The sequence below is a fragment of the Scardinius erythrophthalmus genome, assembly GCF_964197995.2.
Source record: "Scardinius erythrophthalmus genome assembly, chromosome: 7".
Classification (NCBI taxonomy): domain Eukaryota; kingdom Metazoa; phylum Chordata; class Actinopteri; order Cypriniformes; family Leuciscidae; genus Scardinius; species Scardinius erythrophthalmus.
This window is the reverse complement of record NC_138227.1, coordinates 25,234,576-25,258,177: the sequence shown is the minus strand read 5'-3', so window position 1 is coordinate 25,258,177 and position 23,602 is coordinate 25,234,576. Positions and strand designations below refer to the sequence as shown.

The 23,602-nt window shown below is 34.3% G+C and overlaps 1 protein-coding gene across 1 annotated transcript in view; it reads left to right on the top strand.

Moving 5' to 3' along the window:
• Nucleotides 1-2,862: 2,862 nt before the first annotated feature.
• dgkb (diacylglycerol kinase, beta) overlaps nt 2,863-23,602 on the top strand; it is a gene marked incomplete at its 5' end in the record, with an annotated part of 50,361 nt that continues 29,621 nt past the window's right edge. The window contains 18 exons of the mRNA XM_081370661.1: nt 2,863-2,932; nt 5,102-5,178; nt 5,409-5,429; nt 5,525-5,672; nt 6,619-6,756; nt 7,375-7,424; nt 8,748-8,822; nt 8,909-9,028; nt 9,466-9,583; nt 10,193-10,281; nt 10,547-10,663; nt 10,925-11,023; nt 11,100-11,198; nt 13,255-13,328; nt 15,520-15,594; nt 18,283-18,368; nt 19,979-20,068; nt 20,335-20,495. Of these exons, the coding sequence (XP_081226787.1) occupies nt 2,863-2,932; nt 5,102-5,178; nt 5,409-5,429; nt 5,525-5,672; nt 6,619-6,756; nt 7,375-7,424; nt 8,748-8,822; nt 8,909-9,028; nt 9,466-9,583; nt 10,193-10,281; nt 10,547-10,663; nt 10,925-11,023; nt 11,100-11,198; nt 13,255-13,328; nt 15,520-15,594; nt 18,283-18,368; nt 19,979-20,068; nt 20,335-20,495 (1,707 nt within the window). The remainder of the gene's footprint in view (nt 2,933-5,101; nt 5,179-5,408; nt 5,430-5,524; nt 5,673-6,618; nt 6,757-7,374; nt 7,425-8,747; nt 8,823-8,908; nt 9,029-9,465; nt 9,584-10,192; nt 10,282-10,546; nt 10,664-10,924; nt 11,024-11,099; nt 11,199-13,254; nt 13,329-15,519; nt 15,595-18,282; nt 18,369-19,978; nt 20,069-20,334; nt 20,496-23,602) is intronic.

Below are 23,602 nucleotides of genomic sequence, written 5' to 3'. Positions count from 1 at the left end.
TGCATTCATTCACAAAAATAAATGTTTTATATATTTAAGGTGGGAAATGTACAAAATATCTTCATGGAACATGATCTTTACTTAATATCCTAATGATTTTTGGCATAAAAGAAAAATCTATCATTTTGACCCATACAATGTTTTGTTGGCTATTGCCACAAATATACCCGTGCAACGTTTTGTGATCCAGGGTCACATATTAAAATTCTATAATATTTTGTCCAAATAAATGATAAATAAAACACTCACTTGTAACCGGTTATTTTTATTTTTTTTTCACATTCACAATATGGTTATTCTGGAATAACTCACAAATATCTACATTGGATGTTTAGCTTAAAAAGTTTATTTAATTTTGGGTTTATGTACACTACTTTTCAAAAGTTTGGGGTCAGTATGATTTTTTTTTTATTAAGAAATGAATACCTTGATTCAGTAAGGACACATTAAATTGATCAAAAGTTACTGTGAATACATTTATAATTTTACAGATGATTTCTGTTTCAAATAAATGTTCTTTTGAACTTTCTATAACCCTGAAAGATATTAAGTATTAAAATATTAATATTAAAAATATTAAGCAGCACCACTGTTTTCAACATTGATAATAAAAATAAGAAGAAATGTTTCTTGATCATCAAATCAGCATATTAGAATGATTTCTGAAGGATCATGTGACACTGAAGACTGGTGTAATGATGCTGAAAATACAGCTTTGATATAATATTACATATTAAAGGTGACATATTATGCCCCTTTTCACAAGATGTAATATAAATCTGTGATGTCCCCTGAATGTGTCTGTGATATTTTAGCTCAAAATACCCCCAGATAATTTATTATAACTTCTCAAAGTTTATTTTTGGATGTGAGCAAAAACGCGCCATTTTTGTGTGTGTCCCTTTAAATGCAAATTAGCTGCTGCTTCCCGCCTCCAGAAAGAGGCCGATTTTACTCGAGGTTCGGATGCAAACAATAACAAAACAAGCGAATTTCAGTCAAATTTCAGAAATAAGTAGCAGAGTGCAGCCTTACGGAGAGACTCAGGAAGAGGTTGCAACTTTTCGACTGAACCTGGACGTTTCTGAATGGTTATACATTTATGTAGTTGTTGTGGAGTTACATTCATCGACTTGCATGTATACCGTCATGTTTCACTTTTACACAAGTTGACACAATTCCCTGAGGTCTTTATAAGACAGCTAATAAGACAGCTATGACATGTTTTGGTCAAATAGTGTTCTGTGCCGCCAACGACAGAACAGTTTGCATGCTTTTCTTGAACTTTTGCCATTGCTTTATAACTGGTTACTATGGAAGCTTGTTTCCGCCACTGAATAATAAATAAATAATAATAATTGCGACTTTTTATCTCACAATTCTGACTTTTTTTCTCACAATTGCGAGATATGAAGTCAGAATTCTGAGAAATAAAGTCACAATTCTGAGAAATAAAGTCGCAATTGGGAGAAATAAAGTCAGAATTGCATGATATAAAGTCGCAATTGCGTGTTATAAAGTCAGAATTGTGAGATATAAACTATTCTGAAAACAGTCCGTCTTTTTTTCCCCTTTGAATTGGACTTTATATCTCACAATTCTGAGAAAAGTTGTCAGAATTGCGAGATATAAACTCGCAATTATGTGTTAAAGTCGCAATTGCGAGAAAAAAAGTCAGAATTCTGACTTTATAACAGCAGTTCTGACTTTATATCTCGCAATTCTGACTTTATATCATGCAATTCTGACTTTATAACACGCAATTGCGACTTTATTTCACGCAATTCTGACTTTATATCTCGCAGTTCTGACTTTATATCTCGCAATTCTGACTTTATAACACGCAATTGCGACTTTATTTCACGCAATTCTGACTTTATATCTCGCAATTCTGACTTTATAACACCCAATTGCAACTTTATTTCACGCAATTCTGACTTTATATCTCGCAATTCTGAGAAATAAAGTCAGAATTGCGAGATGTAAACTCGCAATTGTGAGATAAAAAGTCGCAATTATTATTATTTATTTATTATTCAGTGGCGGAAACAAGCTTCCATAGGTTACACTGCTGTGGCTTTAGAAAAACCATATGGCGGAAGGAATAGTGGGTGGAAACGCTAATATTATAATAAGATCACCTACCTACGTCAGAAGGGGAGCGACATGCTTGCGAAGGCTTACCAAAACAAAGTTGTCACAGTAACAAAGTTACTGGGTTGTCACTTTTCACATTTTCTGGGTTAGTAGATGCACCGGGGACCCGATTATAGCACTTAAACACGGAAAAAGTCAGATTTTCATGATATGTCCCCTATAAAGAGGAAAGTTATTTTAAATTGTAATAACATTTAAAAATATTACTGTTTTTAGTGTGTCTTTGATCAAATCAATGCAGCCTTGTTGAGGATGACAGACAGTTGCATAGTGTAATTAAAACTGCTGGGACTCAGTCATGCTTGTACAGTACAAAGCAGTGCTTCACATCAGTCATTGAGTCAATGACATCAGTCAATGCCAGTCTAACTTTGACTTCAGTATTGACTGGCATGATGTTATATAGCTATTTGATTATTTGTTGCTGGCACGTGTGACACATAACCAGTTCTTGTTGTTCTGTGGTGACCGGTACCAAGCACAAAATCACAAAAACTGGTTTACACATATATGTGAATAATGCTAGACTGTATTACACAAAATATTTGACCTTGAAGATATGTGCTTGAGTAACATGACACACTGCAATGATCAGTTTTGTAAAATTCACATGAATGACTGACAGTTTTCTCATTCTCTCCTCAGAGGCTGAGCTGGTGGATCTTATTCTGGAATGTAAACCGAGGCTGAGAAACACTGGGCATCATGTCTAATGAAGAAAAGTTCGTCACTTTGAGCCCGAACGAATTCTCTCTTCTTCAAGACTATGCACAATGTAAGGCCTTTGTTTTGTTATTCTTCAGTTGGTTAGTTTAGACCACATTTGTCCAATATTTGTTTATCAATGTGTCATTTATAGTTCAATTCAGTTATGTTTACTTAAGAACATTTTTGACATCGGCGAGTCAAATCATACGTTTAAAAAAAATACAATTCTTTAATCAAGATACATTTTCTTGAGTAGAAATTTACTCAAGATATTAAGTCTTGTATAATGAAAAATGTATTAAAATTAAGTGAGTTTATACTTCAAACAAGAAATAATATCTGCCAATAGGGTCTGGAAAATAATTTAGGTTTCCCTTAAAAAATGGCAGATATTTTTTCTTGTTTTAAGCATAAACTTACTTAATTTTGATCATTTTTTTCCTGGAAGTAAGACTTAAGTAATTTTTCTTCTCAATTAAATTTATCCTGGTTTAAGAATGTTTAGATATTTGTACTGGAAAACAAGACAATTTTTTTATTTATTTTTTGCAGTGTACTGTTAAAATTCATTTCATCATTCACAGTTTATTCTTCAGTATCTCCAAAAAGCCTCTAAAGCATCTAAATATCCCTGCAGAGACACTGATAGGCTGCCAGTTCACAGGAATACAATTCGAACCATTTAACACCAATTTTGTGCATGTGTCACTTAAGGAAATGTCATTTCCTGTCTGGAGCTTAAGGTTAAGTCTTCAGTCTAATCCAATCGGTACCAGACTGTGATGGGAGAGAAAATTCTGACTGACAGTTATTAATTCAACTAAATACATAATCCATCTATGATGAATGTTGATTCCTTTGAGTGCTAATGCTGTGGTGGGAGTCAGTCTGACCGAAGTGTCATCTATAATCTCTTTTTGGAGGAAACGGTTAGTAAATCTCTGTGTTTGCTGTCAAAGTTTTTTTCCATCCATTGGAAATGTATTATGCATTATATTTCCCATTAAGATAAAGAGATAAAACTATTATTAGACCGTTTTAGTAGCAAGAATCTGCTTGACATAACAATAATAAAGGATCTATTGCACACCAATTCAAAAACGACCACTTAAAGATCAAGATACAGATGTGTGCCATTTAATTACCCCAAAACCTGCATTCATACATGACAAATCCACTGTCAAGGAGAAGATCTTTCATTACGTATGCAGAGAACAGAGATCTTCTGCATTTAATTGAGTAATCTGAATAATTGATGCCCCCAGAGCCCGCTGTTTCCTGTGCCAGGCCTGGGCTTCTCTCTTTGCGATTGGCTAGCATGCAGTACGACAATATGGGTCATTAGTGAAGAGGAAGGAGGGATACATCTCTCTGCAGCTGAATGAATGTCTGCTAGGTTTGATAGTTGTGAGCTCTACCATCATCAGACTCAATGATAGAGATGATCTGATCTCCTCAAAGTTATGCTTTGTTACATTTTCAAATTTCTTTATTGTTGCTGTTTGAGCATAAAAAGGGTCTGAAAAGTTACAAAACACAAGGTCCACTACTGGCCGCTGATTGGACGAGACATCTGTCAATCAAGACATGCAGAAAGTACAGCAGACTGCGGCAGGAGAAAGTCGTTTCGCGTGTGTATGTGTAAATATTAGAGCTGTCCGGCTAACCGGCTAATTTAGTGCGATTATTATGGAGAGAAAAAAACCTTTTCATATTAAAATCTTTCTACCACTAGCTGGTTTGGTCAGACAAAATTAGAACGACCTAAGTTCGAGTCTCCCTCAAGTGACAAATTGTAATTCACAATATTAACTTCTTGTTTATTGATCTGTATAAAATTAATATCACATGTGGAAAAAACAGCACTCTTGCTTGTGTGCTTAACTATAGGCTACCATGACAAAAGCTCATGCAGGGGCATTGCCCCTATATCTGGAATTTTAGGTTTATTTTAGTTAAATTTAGTTTTTAAAATGTTATATTTTTGTTTAAAATGTAGCGTTTATGTTTGTTTTTTGCAAAGTGAGTGACATACAGCACAAACTTTTGAATGGTAGTGTAACCTTGCCATATCTAAAACATGCCAAAAGATCTTCTTCCTTCAAACATCAGACATGTTTATCATAAAAAAGTTTTTTGGGGCATAATTTAGCACTACATCAACACATCACTGACCCTAAATTTCCTTTCACTGTCTTAACTGTTATCTTCCTCTTATTTTACTCCTTTGTCGCAGACACAACGAAGAAACTAAGAGATGTTCTCCAGGAGTTTCATGGAGATGGGATTCTGGCCAAGTATAATCCTGAAGAGGTATTGCAACTCTTTATGCTCTTGTGAAGCACATTATATTGCAGTGTTCATGCTGAGCTAAGAATGCTGTACTGGACCGAATGTTATGATGATGATCTAATTTCAGCAGATTTTTACAACCATTAAAACTATATGATGTTTGTATTGGGTAATGAAACCATTGTGTTTCCATAAATGCTTGGCATCCATTTACTGAAGATGCCTCTTGCTTGTCATTTTGTTCCGCGTAGAAGCCGGAAATCTTCAATCAGGTAATTTGTCTTTTTATAGTTTTACAGCCTGATAATGCAGTTGTTATGTTAGTATGAAGTATTAACCGAGTAACAGGGGAAATCACCTTCAGCAGGAAATTGACTTTGAGGGTTTCAAGCTCTTCATGGAGACCTTCCTGGAGAATGAACTTGCTGTGGAGTTCTGTCAGCATCTCTTCCTCAGTTTCTGTAACAAAGACCCCAAGCCAAGCCCCTCCATGATGGACAAGCAGAGGATCATGGGTAATTTGTGTATTCCCAATCACACAGGCTGTACAAACTTATGCATTTGAGAAAAACTACAAATTTAATATACTGTGATATCTAATCAAGAATTTACCAATAAGCTACACTGTAAAAAAAAAAAAAAAAAAAAAGTTGCTGCCTTAAGTTTTTTAAGTACAATCAACTTGGATATTTAAGTCATGTCAACTTAATTACTTTAAACTGACTTAAAAAATTAAAATAATCTTGTATAACTTATTTAATAAAAATGCTTAACTTATTCTGATAAGTTAAAGCAAATGAAAAAAGTAGAAAATTGCTTATTTTGATGAGTTAAAGCAGTGTATAAATGCACTAAATTGATCAGAAGTGACAGTAAAGACATTTGTACCATTACAAAAGATTTCTATGTCAAATAAGTGCTGTTCTTTTGAACTTTTTTATTAAGCAGCACAGCTGTTTTCAACATTGAGGATAATTGTTTGAGCAGCAAATCAGCGTAATAGAATGATTTCTGAAGGATCACGTGACACTGAAGTGTACTGGAGTAATGATGCTCAAAATTCAGTTTTGATCACAGGAACAAATTACATTATATAATACATTAAAATGGAATTTAAAAATGTGACATTGTAGTAATATTTAACAATGTTTTTGTTTTACTGTATTTTTGATCAAATAAATGTAGCCTTGTTGAGCATACAAATCTCACTGACCCGGTAGTGTAAGAACCGATAATGTTGGCCACATATGCACACAAAGCAGTTATATTTAGTTTATTCCTTTTATTCAGTTTTAATTGTATAACTTTGTCTTAAAAGCAATAGAGCTGCAACAATATTCCAGGACAACAGTTAGACCAAAAATGGAGATTCCAGTGATTTCTAGCTTCGGTTCTTGCCAAAACATAGCAAATACACAGATATCAATGCGCTTTAAACATACTCAAATTGTGCTTTACAAGGTCTAAAGCTGATAAAGGGAAACTGCACTCCGCCAAAGGTGACAACCTTGTCCGAACCTCTCGGGACAATCCAACTGAAGAATTTGATTTGCTACCTCTCTCTCCTGGAGGGTGGACGACCAGAAGACAAACTAGAATGTAGGATCACCTACTATACCATTACATTTTTATTTAAAATAACTTAAAAGTTATTTTTGATGTGGAAGAAACTCTTTATATTGTGTTGGTTAATTGGTTTCCATAATGGAGAAAACATGAGGCTGTGCTGCCATCTACTGGCAGCTCTTGTAATTGTAATTCTAGGCTGCTAGTTCAGAAACCTGTTGCTATGGGCAGACAGAAAGACATGGTTAAACTGCTGAAATGCTCAGATTTGAATAACCTCTGGCTGATAGCACTTCTGAGTCATTATTATGAAAGAAAGAACAATCGGTTTGCATAAAGGACGTCTGTGACGTGCTAGTCTAGTTTAAATTGTGCTAAACCTGATTAAATTGACTTCTTGAGAGATTCTGCTATTGGCTGAGCTGCTGGTTTCCATGGCAACACCCACTTTATGATGCCTCATAGAAAAGCTTAGATTGCACTCTGAATTGTTTGGTTCATTTAATAGATATCCTTTTTATCCTATTTTGAAGGACACAGAATTTGCAATTGAAACAGTGCTCTTATCAGATGCATAAATTATCCTTATATTAAAACTGCAGTGTTTTCTCTTTTTCAACCTCTCTCCTTCTCTCTTTGTTTCTGTCACAGTTATGTTTCGGCTTTATGACACAGATGGGAACGGGTTTTTAGACAGTAAGGTGAGACCTTATCTTTCCAGCAGTCCCTCCGGTTTATTACCGTTTTAAGTCAAGTCAAGCCCTCTTTATGCAGCACTTTATACAATACAGTTTCAAAGCAGCTTCACAGTAATAAACAGGAAAATGACAAACAGTGATGCAAACTTCTTTAAATATGAGCTAAATTCTAATTCTTCAGAAGACATTAATGTCAGTGTTCAGCTCGAGTCAGTTCAGTGTTGATTCAATTCAATTACTGTTTTGATGTTGCAAAAATTGTGAAGCAGTCGATTCAGCTACTCAATTCAGTTCAAGTTTTATTCTCATCCAACAGTATCAGTGCAGTCAGCTCAATAATGTAGTGTTATTGAATATTAAGTGTCTTTTAAACCCCTGAATACGCCACCTAGTGGTTGAACACTCAATTGTTTTCATACACTAAATGATGGATGCTCAGTTTTGCTCCTTTACTGTTGAGTTTGTTTTCAGACTCTGTAATTTTTTGAATGAACTCAAAGACATTGATTACCTGTGTTATGTGTTTGATTAAGTTGGAAGTAAAACATATTTTTGTAAAAGGTAGATCTCGTGGTGCAAGATTAAGCGTCTCTATACTAAGGCTGCATCTGAAATCACATACTTTCATGCTATATACTATATTCTATGGAGTCTTTTCACCCTGTTACATTACTTTTTTACAAAGCGATGTGTAACAAGGTGGACCTTAACAGGTTAGACGTTTTAAGCTAATAAAGCCCATCGCACTATAAAAAGAGTATAGCTGCCTTAAATTTTTAAGTACTACCAACTTGAATGTTTAAGTATTTCAACTTTACTTAAATTAAACTGACCTGAAATTTTTTTAAATCATATGCTGTCATAACTTATTGATCATATAATTTTTTACAGTGTACTAGCTAGGACAGAACAACATGCTAGTAGAAGATTTACTTTTTAACAAATATATAAGATATATATTTTTAAAAGAAACAAACATTTTACTCAACTGAGATGAGTAAATGCTTGTTCACATTTAATCTAGAACTACAATAACCATTATGTTTAGACAGTGCACACAACGCCTCTGCACTTACTCCTGATTTCTCAGTCAATAAATGGGAAAACAAAGTAACTTATGTTACTTATTTGTCGAAGTAACTTGATACTTCAAAAAAGTAATCTGATTACGTAGCTTGTGTTACTTGTAATGCGTTACCTCAACCCCAATTTTTTTATCAGACGTAAAGAAATATTATTTTAAGTAATTGCGATTTCGAATGGCGGCCTAGATCTTTGTGTAGAGTTGCAGTGATGTAATGCAGAAAGTTTGCTCTTCTTGAACAGGAACTGGAGCACATTATCTCTCAGATGATGCATGTTGCAGAGTATCTGGAGTGGGACGTAACAGAACTGAAGCCAGTAAGATTAAATTGAATTTGATCCTGTTCAGAATTTGATCATGTTTTCTGATTATTAACTTTTTTTTTGGTGTTTGTGGGGTTTAGATTCTGGAGGAAATGATGCAGGAGATTGACTATGACCATGACGGGATGGTTTCTCTTGAAGAGTGGGTCCAGGGTGGCTTGACCACCATTCCTCTGCTAGTGCTGCTGGGACTTGAAAATGTGATTACCAGTTCAGTTTTATATATTTATATGTGTTTGTCCAACTACCCACTAGTCAGTCCATCCATCCATCCATCAAGTCAACCTGTCTCTCCATCTAGCCATTCATCTAAGCCAGAAGAACATATTCATCAGTTGATGAATTGATGTTACACTCTCCTTACCCACTAGATGGAGTCCTCCACTCATTTAAATGCCCTGACAGCTGCATTAGTGGTCTGGTGTCTGATTGATATATTTGGCATGACCTCCAAATTGTTAAAGATGCGTATTTGACACTTTTCAAGACATATCCCAGTAGGATTCCAGAATCACCTTCATGTGAATGTTGTAATGTTTTTCATTACAGTTTTATTGTCATTGTCAAGTCCTCATTGATGTCTTATTCTCATTCTCTCACTGTCATCTTTGTCTTTCTCATTCTCTCTCTCTTGCAGAATGTAAAGGATGACGGGCAGCATGTGTGGAGACTGAAGCACTTCAGTAAACCTGCATATTGTAACCTGTGTCTGAATATGTTGATTGGATTGGGAAAGCAAGGCCTGTGCTGTTCCTGTTAGTTCACAACATTTATTACATTGATCAATAGATGATTCTGTTATTTAATATTTTTTGCCTTATTCGATAAGTACAAATTGACAAATACAAGTAAAAAATCATGTGATTACTTTCATTTGGAATATAAATAAGTTGGTGTATTAAATATCTCATCTTTAAACAAATGCAATCAAAGATTTGAAGATGGTTGTGAGATATTACATATATATATATATATATATATATATATAAATATATATATATATATATACATATATATATATGTATATATATATGTATATATATATATATATATATATGTATGTATGTATTTCTATACTTTAAATATATATATATATATATATATATATATATATATATATATATATATATATTTGTACTTTGGTGAAGTAGATATCATTTAAATAAATAATATATTAAAAATTAACAACAAAAATATGTTTGATATTAAATAAGCAATTATTATAAATGTATAAATATTAAAATACTGAATAAACATTAAAATATTTCAAATTATAGGAATTGATAGACTAGAAAACAGTAACAAATCATCCAAACATTTCTACATTACTTTGTGAATTAATTTTCTGTCTGTCTGGTTCATAGTCTGTAAGTACACCGTTCATGAGAGATGTGTGGCACGAGCCCCCCCGTCCTGCATCAAAACATACGTCAAATCCAAGAAGAACACAGAGGTGCGTCGAATTGTAGTGTTTAAAAACCAGCACGCTTGGATCACCAATGTTCCACGGGGCTTAGACCAAGGGCTTCTTTTCAGCTAATGAAATTAGAAAGAAATTCTCTCTCTAAGCATTGCTAATTACATGATTAACCTGGTTTAAAAAGAGACCCAAATACACCAATGATGAGTCTTAATCAAAACCCATACTCCTTTGCCTGTATTTTCTTTCTTCCTTTCTTTATGCTGTGTATAACAAAATGTTTTTTTAAATACCGTAGATTATGCATCATTTCTGGGTTGAGGGAAACTGTCCAAACAAGTGTGACAAGTGTCATAAAACCATCAAGTGTTACCAGGGTCTTACGGGCCTTCATTGTGTCTGGTGCCAGATTACTGTGAGTTTATCACTTTCTTTCTCATTACAAATAATTTTTACAGTTTTTATGATCTGAAAATATAATGAAGTTTTTAAAGTCATGTTATCCAATCATTAAAGTTATTTTTGTGAAACTTGCACACAATTTAATTGTATTGTAGACATATTTATTTGATCAATTCAACATGAAGGCCTGTTTGGTAACATAAGTCTGTATGTAAAATGATATTGTTGAATTGTCTGATGTGTTTTAAAGTTATGTTCTCCTCCTACACAACAGCTACACAACAAGTGCGCTTCACACGTCAAACCCGAATGTGACTGCGGACCACTGAGAGATCTCATCCTTCCTCCAAACACTATATGTCCTGTTGTACTGGTAATATCTATTATTTCTATGATGGTTATAGAAAGCTCAGCTCTTTTAGATGTTTACATGTGACCTTTAACTGCAGGAGAGACAGTCTACTTTGAGAAAAGACTCCAGCCAATCAGGAGGCCGGGGGGAAATACAAAGGACCAATTCTGTATCAGTGGATGGACAGGGGCTACAGGTGAATGACACACTTTCACACTTACTGTAGAGTGGGATATTACTAAAAGCAGGATGTCCATTTCCTGCAGATTATATCAAACAAAACTGAAGTTAAACTGTGCTTCCCTAATGCTGTCTGGGAAGTTGACATGTCCTTGGGTAACATGCATCTAAAACATTTTATTTAGCTATTTATTTTATAATTATTATGCATGCATCTTATAAGATTTCATATTAATTAGGGACATTATTGAATATTAAAGTGAAGACAAAAAGGCAATTAAAAATTACATGTTAACTAAGGATGCGCTTATATTAAAATATTTTATTTTATGTATTTTTTATGTATTATTAATTATTTTTAATTATTTGATATGGCTGATATCCTACTGGATATATTGCGGATATTCAGATAGTTTGCTGTTTTGTATAAATAAACAAACAATAAAACAGGTAACAACTAAAATCATTTGTTTCCAATGATACAAGTGAATTTAGGCATCAAAACATTATAATACGCAATATAAGGTGTTGTCCCATAATGGATATTCATTTTGAGATTGGCTAAAGATTACATTTATTACATATCAAGTACATTTGAAAAAATAATTTAGTTACTGATATGCCACAGATATGTGAAATATTGTGCATTATTCATCCTTAATGAAACTGAAATATAAGTATATAAATAAAAAAGGTCCATTAACGTAATGTGGACCTACTTTATATTAGATGTCTTTAACTATGTACTAACATTTTAATCACTCAGTGCACTTATATATGTTTTTCATTGTACTTTTATAAAAAAAAAAAAAATAAATACCTGTATGAAATATACCTGCTTAGCATTTACCTGCTGTAATTAATTTTTGCAGTTAATCTATAATTACACTGTTGACCCGTTCCTTACCCTTAAACCTACCCATACCACCAAACCTGTGCCTAACTATACCCATATCCCACCTCAATAGCAGCAAAAGTGTTTTGCAATACAATATGAACACAATAAGTACATTATACCTAACAATATTTTTTTTTACATAAATACTCAGTACTGTAGTTGAAGACACTTAATATAAAGGGTGAACCATAATGTTAATGATGAACTTCCTAGTGAAGAATCATCAACTATTATAAGTTTCGGCCAAAATGACAATTTTATCTCAAAATCCCGCTTTGTGCAAGCTAGATCTTAACTTGGTTGAGGCAACAGTTAGGCTGCAATGACCCGTTGTGAATGGGCGTTGTCTGAGCATAGTAATGACAGAACGAAAAAAGACGAATCATGTCCTGGGCCATCCATCTTGGCTGGCGGCGGCTAACCAGTGTAATAATCAGGATTATTATTTATAATTAGAGGAAGTAATGGATCACTCGTCGCCGGACGGGCGGCTCATTAATTCACCTGGGCCTGCTGGGATTGTTTCGATGGGTTCCGTTTTAAGCGCTTTATCTGAGTCACTGTCCACCGGAAGACGACTCACTCTCTGGATTAGTTTGTGCGTGCATTGTCTGCTCCAAAACCCCACAATCATCATGCATCCATGCAGAAAAGTGACTCATGGTCAAAGACTGTCATTAATGACTAAATATGGAGCTGATTACTGAGGTTTGCTAGATGCGTCTTATGACGTGGGTTTTTGTGGCTGGGACATCTTAAGACTTTTTGTAATGAAGAGTTATTCTGAGCTCAACAACATTTATGTTATACTTTAGGTAGTAGGCCTCTTTTTATAATACAGAAAAAAGAGGGAGAATTATCAAATTGCTCACATAAAAATTTCAGGTTTAGATGGTGAATGAGAGATATTAGGCAAGATTTGTTAAGCAAAAGCTTTGTAGAAAAGACATTTTAATAATTAACGTTAGTAATGGTGCACATTGTCTGACTTTTGCACATCGGTAATACATTTAAGTGTGTGGATTTAAGGATGTTTTGTGTGATAAACAATTTTGGTACCCTTTTAAATCAGTAAAATCTGAATCCTGAAGGACAACCGCTGATTTAAAAGCTAAATCCACTTAAAATCTAAATTACGATATGTAATAATGCTTTTCATCACTTTATTCTGTAGATTACTTCTTCAGAAGGAACTCATCCACTGTTGGTTTTCGTCAACCCTAAAAGCGGAGGCAAACAAGGTGAAAGGTGAGAACTGTAAAATATGGTGTCATATTGAAGGAATTGACGCCACAGTATTTTCATATAGTATTTCAACAATCTTGAGTCAATCTGTATAATTTATCGGTCACTTGTAGTTAGTTTGACACCAAATTTGCAGCCTCAGTCACAAGCTCAATGGATTTTCTGATTTTCATCAATTTGTTGATGGAACTGCTTTGAGTTTCGATTCTATTTCTGGCAACTTACATGATAATCTAATGATCTAATCAAATCAGTTCCAATTCAGAACCCATTTTTGGCATCCTAAAGATCTAGATCAAATCTCATTTCCTCTTAATGGACCACATTGAATGAGATGGCTGTGATGTCAAATATTTTATTTTATCCATCTTATTTGGTGGTGACAAAATCCTTAGTTTCTATTCAAATTCATTCAACCACAACCATCTTATTTTTGAAAATTACTGTAAAAATATCTTTGTTTTGTTACATTTACAGTAAAAAAGTGCCAGCGGTTGTTGCCGGAAATTCACAGTAAAAAATACATTGAAAATGTTTTTGGTATTATAGAATAGCATATTGTTGCCTGTATATTTTACAACTTAAAACAGTGCATTTCATTAAGTTATATTATGTTTAAGGAGAACTCTGGTCAATTTTAACATTGAGCTCATTTTTTTGTACATTTGGAGTGCTGTCAATACAGAGAACATTGACAAAAATCGGTGTTGCCTACACCGAGTTATTCTATTTTTAAAACTTGCACCCTGTTGACTTCAATGGGGCAAGTACTAAACCTGCTTTTAGCCTCTTAACATCCTTGATGTGTCATTACAAGTGCACAGAAAATGTGAGTGATTCCTTCTGAGTGAACACGAGTGAATCTGACTGCAGTAGATGTGAAAGATATGTATAAAAATGATGTTATTTAAGCCAGCGCAAATACCTGTGTTTACATCCTGTTTTCGGTTGAAGTCCAAAGTAATCGATTGCCGAGTTCACGCGCGTGATCATAGGTAACTAAACCTATGCGCGTGAACTCGGCAATCGACTACTTTGGACTTCAACCGAAAACAGGATGTAAACACAGGTATTTGCGCTGGCTTAAATAACATAATTTTTATTCATATCTTTCACATCTACTGCAGTCAGATTCACTCGTGTTCACTCTGAAGGAATCACTCACATTAGCTGGGCACTTGTAATGACACATCAAGGATGTTAAGAGGCTAAAAGCAGGTTTAGTACTTGCCCCATTGAAGTCAACAGGGTGCAAGTTTTAAAAATAGAATAACTCGGTGTAGGCAACACCGATTTTTGTCAATGTTCTCTGTATTGACAGCACTCCAAATGTACAAAAAAATGAGCTCAATGTTAAAATTGACCGGAGTTCTCCTTTAATACGGTACCAAAATCTGCTTTTTATCTGCACTGATAACCACGATACCGTACTAATACAGGTGGTAAAATAAAAGCAACACAATGATTCATGAACTAAATAATTGTAAATGTATCAAAAACACCCTAATGTACATTAGTGATAACAAAAATAAGAAGAAACAAAACTATTTTTATAAAATATAGACATATGTGATGTCACAGGGTCTTATCCTGAAAATGTCCTTTAACTGTTTTTTTGCCGTAAATTATACGGTAATTCATAGTTTTACTTCCAAATACCATATAAATTTAACCGTATTTTATATAAAAAAAATATATCATATAATGTCATGTTAAACGATTTTTTTGCCATAAACTGTACTGTAAGGCAACTTGCAGTTAACCAATTAACAGGTTTTTACTGTAAAAATTCTGCACAAGTTGCGATAGTTTTCTTCCCAATTGCGGTATATCTGAGTGAAGCAGCTTCTCAAACAAGAAAAAATTTAGGGTGGGCCTTGATTTTGTCCATCGGGAATTGATTGGATGGTTTGATGGTTGTGGTTTGCTATTGGCCGATCCCATGTGAGTGACAGGTTGTAAATGTATCATCAGAGAAGATAAGAGATGTCAATGCAAGCCGGAGGGGAGTTATTTTTATTATGAGGGCACATTAATAAAAAAATAATAATGATGTGCACAGATAAAACATGTATAATAAATATGGCAAATAAATTTTGACTTCATGGTGACTTTAAAACAAAAGTAATTTTATTGACATTTAATGTAATTTTTCCTAGTCATGTGATTTGTTCATAAACTCTCTCCTATCTAGGATCTTTCGAAAGTTCCAGTACCTGCTGAACCCTCGTCAAGTCTACAACCTGGCCAAGAACGGCCCCATGCCTGGGTGAGTGGCAATATCTTAGCATTCTAACAGAAGCTGTCTAGCTTTTTGTTGCGGCACATTCTCAGTTTATGATCATACATAAGAGTTACGCCAACCCGACGTTAACAATATATTGTATATGCAGACACTGCTTGATGGTAATGTGCACTAATTCATGCAAGACAATCTCTGTCTGTGTCTTGGCTGCAAATGTAGACATTATTAAAGGGTTAGATCCGCCATCACAAACACTGCACAGAACAAAGCCAAGCTGTGGAAGTGTCCAGTGCTGACAGTCAGCTGGTCATAATAGATTCATGTTAGTGTTAGTGTGTTGCCGCTCTCAGGGCCTTGTGTGATCACGCATACCATTGGTGGTGTCAATCAAATGCACGCAACCATGAGGCTCTGTGATCACTGACTGAATTTGTTATTAGTATGCCAGCGATGTGGTCACTTTTGAGTTAAGTGCACAGCCGTGAGGGCTGTGACAATATTCATTGATACTATATTTTAAAAATGAAATTTTAAAGAGCAATAAAGAAAGTGGAAATGTTATTGTGGGATGTTGCCATGTAAATTAACTAGGTGTGAATATTTGGGTAGACAGAAAATCGATTTCATTCAATGTTCATACTGTAGGTTATCGATTAAATTTTTGTGAATTCAGAACAATTCAGTATGAGTTACAAAGAAATTTGATTCGATTTAATTAGTGATTTGATTCTGTACATGTATAGGATTCTTTAAATAATTGTTGGCAGGGAAAAATCATACTACTTATTAGATTTTTCTATATTTATATTTCTCATATTCAAATAAATAAAGGAAATTAATTAAGGAAATGGGTTACACTTTAGTTTAGGGTCTAATTCTCACTATTAACTAGTTTCTTATTAGAATGCATGTTACTAGGATATTGGCTGTTTATTAGTACTTATAAATCACATACAGTAGTAATGCCTTATTCTGAATGACCATATTCTACATCCCTTAATCACACCCAATACCTAAACTGAACAACTACCTTACTAACTATTAATAAGCAGAAATTAGGAATGTATTGAGGCAAAAGTCATAGTCAATAGTTAGTTAATAGTGAGAATGGGACCCTAAACTAAAGTGTGACAAGCAAATGAATATATTTTGTACAAGAATGCATTAAATTGATTAGTACTGACAGTAAAGACATTTATAATTATTACAAAATATTTCTATTTCAAATAAATGCTGTTTCGGTTCATCAAAGAATCCTGATTAAAAAAAAATAAAAAATTATTGTGTCAAGGTTTTCACAAAAATATTAAGCTGCACAACTGTTTTCAGCATTGATAATAATAGTAAATGTTTCTTGAGCAGCAAATCATCATATTAGAATGATTTCTGTAGGATCATGTGACACTGAAGACTGGAGTAATGATACTGATAATACAGCTTTGAAATCACAGGAATAAATTACATTTTGAAATATTATAAAATAGAAAAAAAATAATTTCTCACAATATTACTGATTTTATTGTATTTTTACTGTAAATGCAGCCCTGGTGAGCATACATTTATAAATACTGTAACAAATGAACAAAGTGTTACAGATACTTCTTTCAAAAACATTAAAAATGTCTGCTATGGTACCAAATCTCAATTAATTTGATTTCTAGCATCTTACATTAGTGGTGTAAATCAAATGATTCACGATTAAAAAATATAATATTTCAGGATCGAAGCATATGAGTTGTCACACTTTTTACTCCACTGAATATTTCCAACTGTAGGATTTTTTTTAAAGACTGATTTCTGTCCAATGGTTTAGCCTCTGATTCATTTTACCCAGGTTTTTCTGATTTTATAAATGCACCCCACTGAGCAATCCTCTCCAGAAACCATTTAGTGACCTTGTCAGCCAATTTGCTTTTGAACTTATTGATTATGGTGTTTTGAAGTCCTACCGACTAGGTCAGGTGTAGCCTATGTATTGACGTTTCTCTGCTGGTGGAAAAGATAGATTTTGACTTTATGCATTGACAGTCACATCTGTTGAAATAACACATGAACTTGGTGTAGTCATGTGATGAGAATGTGACATTGCTTTGTCAAGGTGACTGTCAGGTGTAACTCCGGGCTGTCCTGTCAATTACAGGCATGGCTAACACAATTAGAGCAAACTGAGTGTTTGTTTCTTCATACTCAAACATCCTCAAAGTTGCTTTTTTGATGCGATTGGTCGTCTGTTTTTGCTGTCTAATATGATTTACCAAGCCTGCATGTCCCAATAAGTAAAGTAATTGAGAGTCTTATATTGCACGCCACTCTACCATGTAAAGTCCCTTCATGCGGTTACAGCTTTATTATTGTGAAGGAACGGAAGACGTCGTAATGAACATTGTCTTGGTAGATCTGATTAGCTTCTGAACAGGCTTTGCTTTCGAAAAGATGGATTTGCATTTGCATTGCATTTGTTAATAAAGGTCTAATATGGTGGAAAACTGAGTATATGTAGATTTTTCAAAATGTATAATATATCCATTTATTAAATATAAAATGTATTATTCTTTGTAATATATATTTTTAGTTTACTATTTGAATTTTTATTATTGTTAGAAACAATGTCTATTGAGTATTGTTGTTATCTTTCACTAAATTAATTCATATACAAGACTTAACAGTTGTACAAGTATAAAGTTGTGGTTAAATTAACGCTTTTCATTTCAGCTTAAATTTCTTTCGAGATGTTCCAGACTTCAGAGTCTTGGCCTGTGGTGGAGATGGGACTGTTGGATGGATTCTTGATGTAATAGGTGAGTTCAGATGATGTGAAAATTGAAACCCAAAACACACACATTTTTCAACTTATTGTTTGTTTTGGCCCTTGGTCATTAGAGCAATTAAACGCTGGATTCATGTGGATCTGGGCTTCCATACTGTTGCCATGTTGTAAATTAAAGCCAGGAAGTTTACATTATAGATTTAATAAAAACAGCAAGCTAAAGTTAAACTTCTAAACGTAATGACATCTGCTGCAAAAAAGGCTTTTCTTGTTGTTTCAGAGGTTCTTTTATACAGAAGTGATTTTGTTATATTTGTCGGAATAGTCAAATACTTATTTTTCACAGAACTGAAGCTATTACATTCGTATCTGTATTTTCGGGGCAAATAGGATGATTATCTTTCTTCAAGAAATGGCATATTATTTATATCATCTGAAGAATAGTCTCTGAAGGTTATTTATTTTTATTTTTTTAGATGACTGTTTCCTCATTTAGTCAAAAATTGCCTCCATTTTTTTTTTATCAATCAAAACAAAGACTGAGTAATAGACTGGATGCTTTCAGAGGAGTGTATTAGAAAAGAACCACTGTATTTTGACATTGCCATTTATTCCATTATTCATTCATACACAGATTTGCATACATATATACTCTAGTTTATACATACAGTATACTGTATATTTATATGTTTGTGTGTGTGTGTTTGTTTGTATACAGTATATAGTTACTAGCCACTCAACATTTTAAATGGCCACAATTTTTTTTGTTGGAAAGTAAAGTTTTTTTAGGGGTATCACGATAAACAAGACGAGATGATACACGAAACTGGGTTCATGAGAACACTTTTTTTTTTTTTTAAGAAATCTTCAATGACGAAATATATGGCTGGAATTTTTTTATTTTATTTGACTGAAAGTCACAAAATGCAAAACAATGCAGGTTCATTTTGAAATGTTTTAACTAATCTAGGGTTGTCACTAATGTTTATTTTGTAATCAAGAAATCGGTCAATAATTTGATGATAATCGAGTGAACAATAGCGTTAAAATTACTTAACATACATATATAATAACAATGAGGCAATAATAATTGGTTCAAATAAAGTATCAAAAGCAAGTTATCATTTGATTTTATTTAACAACACTGTTAAAATACATAATGTTATATTTATAATATAAACAATCAACTTAATGCGTGCATTACAACAATTGCCTGCCGAGGGCACCGACATGGTGATTGTTGTTGTAAAACTTTACAGCATGATCAAATCAATGTTTAATATTGGCCAAACAACATTTTAAAACAACATATTTGCCCACTTCTTTATTATATAAATGCTACAGCCACTGTAATTTCTTGTACAAGAACTTGTGGACATCAAAACATATAAAATCAAAGCGAGGGTATAAACTTATATTTTAAAATCGGGATAAACAATAATTAGCATATTTAGAAACGTATTCTCCTGTGTTGACGTATGTTTATGTAAATGTTTTAAATTTTAAAATATTGCTGGTTATATATAACTTGTGTGTGTGTGTGTGTGTGTGTGTATATATATATATATATATATATATATATATATATATATATTTATTCTATTTATTCTATTTCTATATATATGCTGTTCTTTTCCATAGATAAATCTAACTATGAACAGAATCCTCCTGTGTGTGTACTTCCTCTCGGCACAGGAAATGACCTCGCAAGGTGCCTGCGCTGGGGTGGAGGTAATTTAAGTCTTTTCAATATTTTAATTTGCTGCACGAATGAAACTTTGTGGGAATCCTTAAACCTACATTCGCACTGTGGATTGATGAGCAAATCAGCTCTTGGGAAACCTCTCATATATCATCACTGTAGTATTTTCACAGATGTTTTACTCATTCATGACTAATTAGATCAAAATATGACTATTTTGTCAGTTCGTTGTCTTTAAATAGCTGGTGCTCAATAGAGCCAAACCCTAATTTGTAATGTGACCTTTGGGTTTCAGGCTACGTCGGAGAAAGTCTTCTGCAGATTCTCAAGGACATTGAGAACAGTACTGAAGTGATGTTGGACAGGTGGAAGATTGACATCACTCCCCTAGACAAAGATGAAGGAGGAGATCCAGTCCCGTACAGCATCGTGAACAATTACTTCTCTATTGGCGTGGTGAGTGAACGAATTAAAGTTGTATTTGAGGATGTGAAGACCCCATGTGACCCCTTAACAATCAGCATACTTGTACTCTTTCCCTCCCAATAAACAGAGAGGGACTCGCTTTATACGCGTCTGACCAGTGTGCTGGTCTAGTCTATTAACCATGATACAGTATGTGATGACTGTGAGTGGAGTTTATGAATGAAGAAGTGAATAAGGCCCCTAAGTAATAAGACTAAATGAGCTAATCAAGAGGGCTGAGTGCTTTTTGAAATGCCAAGAGCATCTATTACATTAACAAAGCCATCTCTCATCACTGCAGTGAGGAGCAAAGCTTGCCAATTGGGAATGAAATATGCCATAGACGTTACACGGTTCTCGTCTTACCGAACGGCGATCAAACACGTCGTGTGTTGATGCATCTCGGGCCGTCTGAAATCTAATGATGCTTATTACGGCGACCGCATGTCAGCCATTATGCTGAAATGTCAAGGGAAATACGGTAATTGACATTTACAGGTTTGACGGCTCTGTTTTATTTTAGATTTGTACACATCTCAAAAAAAAGAAGAAATTGTAATGAGGGAGACATGCTTGGACAAATGTTAGTCGATGTCATTGATGTCATTGAATGTCATTTCATAAATCAGTACTGATTTATAAAACATTCTGTCCAGTGTTCACAATTAGATAGAGACAGACAGACAGATGGATAGATAGATAGATAGATAGATAGATAGATAGATAGATAGATAGATAGATAGATAGATAGATAGATAGATAGATAGATAGATAGATAGATAGATAGATAGATAGATAGATAGATAGATAGATAGATAGATAGATAGATAGATAGATAGATAGATAGATAGATAGATAGATAGATAGATAGATAGATATCTGTCTCAGTAATCATTCGGCTACAATATATTCTGCACTGTGATAATGAATTTAAAATTTCAATGCGTTGACAAATTTAGTTGTTTGTTTGGATTAAAGAGAAGTGCAAGTCTCAGTGGGATCAAGTGATATTTTTCCTACCACATTTTACATGAAAACACAAATTCCTTTTGAAAACAACTGAAAACCAATAGAGATTACAGAGCAAGTCGTGCTCATAATTACTTGGCAGATTATGCAAATGAAAAACAATGTCTTCCGTAATTATGTATATGAACTGTAGGAACTAAACAGCCAACAAATGCAGCTGTTGCCAGACAAGATGGTGCAAGAACATTTTAGCAGAAAGAGGTAATTTAAGACATTTGCATCAAAACACAAAAGGGTATCACAGCAGCTGAACAAGTTCTTTAACTTTTAAGTTGTTTAAGTTACCAAATTCCGGTAACAATTTAGGGTCCAATTCTCACTATATACGTTGCGTATTAAAATGCATTTTACTAGGATATTGGCTGTTTATTAGTACTTATAAAACACATATTAATGCCTTATTCTGCAAGACCATATTCTACATCCCTTAATCCTACCCAATACCTAAACTTAACAACTACCTTACTAACTATTAATAAGCCGTAATTAGGAGTTTATTGAGGCAAAAGTCGTAGTTAATAGTGAGACCCTAAATTGGACCCTAAACAAAATGGAAATTGGACATGGACATGAGCATTAAGTAAAAAAAAAAAAAATAAGCAGAAATGTATTTCTCATATTTTCAAAGTGTTGATGAATAAAAGAAATACAAAAAAATACAAAATCTTTTATAAAAAATGTCAAATCCAAAGACTAACAAAGTTGGTATAAGAAATGTCTGTCATCTGCAACGCATCAACAAAAACTCTCTCAAATCAAAGCTGTTCTTCATATTAACGCTTGTCTCGTTGACTGATCACCCTGTCAAGTGATATTTTGGGTAATTAGGTACCATTTAAATACCAAAGTTGAAATATCCCTCTCTGTTAGACAGGGGGTGTTATCATTTCGGTCAGAGCCAGGAGCTAGAGACAGTCCCTAATCACACAGGATCGCCTAAGATAATGTAGTCTGTTTCCTAATGACCCTGCGCTCATGTCAATGTCATTACTCTCCCGGTGAAGGCACATCATCTGCCTGGACAAGCCGTAATTGGACTAAATGGTGAACTATGAGAGAACATTACACATGTCCCTTTATTAATTTGGTCACGAGAGTTTTGCAGTGGTAATTATCGGGGAGGGGTGGACAACGGCAGATGAAAGATAGCGAGTGACTGACTGCTGCAAGCCTGCAACTTTAACTTTAGAGTCAATGAAAGGAAATCTGGTGTCTCCTTCATGGACGCCGGATGCGATGACGTCTCTGAAAGCTCCTTGGTTTCAGCGCCGGGCATCAAACCAGAGCCAGGCCGAGGGGAGACCGTGCCTTTGCTCTCATGTTTTCATATATTGTTTAGTTTGTAAGAAAAGAGCAATACAATCTTTTAGATACACCTGTCATTTTACCTTTCTTCTTGTTCTGCGCTGAAGAAAACGGAGCCTGGTGGGACCCCGGGCCTCCCTTTGCTCTGCAACTAACAGCAGGTTTAAAAGATGTCAACAGTAAAGGAATTGATTTTTTTGGCTTCCACTAAAACATTTTTCAGCAGTGAGCTAGCAGGGGGTCTTCTGTGTGGAGGTGGTTTCATTGGAGGGGCTGGATTCACAAATGGTCCTATGAGTGTGTTTGGGTCTAGGGGGGAAAGAGAGGGAGGTATAGGAGAAAGTTTCTGCAAGTTTTTTTCTTTTTCTTTTATCTCTGAGCACACCCAAGTTCACTCATGCTTTTGTATTTTGTACAGTGATCTCCCGACATACATTTTAGTATCATTATCCACGTTTGCATGGACACTTTTCGGAATGAATCCGAACACTGAATAAACAGTGAATAAAGTGATCGGGTTGATGTGCACATTTGTCATAAGCTTCACTCTGGAATTGGTCTTTGGATATGCGCACACTGCACGAATATACAGAGCTTCCCGCCGTTGATGTAGGGTGCATCTCAATCAACTCCCTAGCTTTCTAGGTTGTGAACCAGTATATCGTGTACACTAATTCAGGCTCTGGTAAGGACAGTAAGGACCCTGACTCGCTACACATTTTTGAAAAACATATATCGCGTGTCATTATGTATAGTGTGGTCGC